This window comes from Myotis brandtii, unplaced genomic scaffold (genome assembly GCF_000412655.1).
Source record: "Myotis brandtii unplaced genomic scaffold, ASM41265v1 scaffold1236, whole genome shotgun sequence".
Lineage (NCBI taxonomy): Eukaryota > Metazoa > Chordata > Mammalia > Chiroptera > Vespertilionidae > Myotis > Myotis brandtii.
The window spans coordinates 662,637-663,305 of NW_005354316.1; the positions used below are offsets into that span (position 1 = coordinate 662,637).

The 669-nt window shown below is 65.2% G+C and overlaps 1 protein-coding gene across 1 annotated transcript in view; it reads right to left on the bottom strand.

Annotated features, from left to right (window-relative positions):
- The window catches only part of CRACR2B (calcium release activated channel regulator 2B), a 9,318-nt gene that overhangs the window by 2,099 nt on the left and 6,550 nt on the right, over positions 1–669 (bottom strand). The window contains exon 4 of the mRNA XM_005859225.2: positions 244–424. Within this exon, the coding sequence (XP_005859287.2) occupies positions 244–424 (181 nt within the window). The remainder of the gene's footprint in view (positions 1–243; positions 425–669) is intronic.

A 669-nucleotide genomic window follows, 5' to 3' on the forward strand; every position in this document is an offset into this window, starting at 1 on the left:
GGCTGTGCCCAGGTGTCAGAGGCTGAGGCCCTGTGGCCCGCACCGCCCCTCCCAGCAGCCCTGACTGCTGCCTCCTAAAATGCAAATTCTGCGGGAAATCACACCCGCCCGCCCAGGTGGTGGCAGCTGAGAGGGAACCGCAGGGCCAGACCCCGCCTAGGACCATCCCCAGAGCAGGCATGCGGGCATGTGAGCAGGCAGCATGCAGACCAGGGAGCTGGGGCAGGACCAGCGCAGACTCACTCGCTCAGGACCCGGGCCACCCCCAGCTGCTCCAGCGCCGAGAGGAACCTCTCCTCCTCTTCCTCCTCCTCCTCCAGGGAGCCCCCCGTGCCTGGCCTCTCGGACCCGCCCGACTCAAAGGTTTCCTCAGAAGCCCCGGAGGGCTGTGTGCCCTGGACCGACTCTGCCCCCACAAACTTCCCTGTGGGCATGGGAAAGAGATTACCGGGCTGTGGGTTACCACCCTGGCCCAGCCGCCACTGCCCTACACACACACACACACACATATCCCGCCCTTTCCATGAGCCCAGTTTCCTGTTTTTCTTCCTTATTCTGGGCTGATTCTTAGCCTGGGAATGGGAGGTGGCGGCCGAACTCAGGCCAGAACGGACAGCTGGCTCCCAGCCCACCTGGCACAGCAGCAAGGTGGGGCGCAGGAGGGACGGC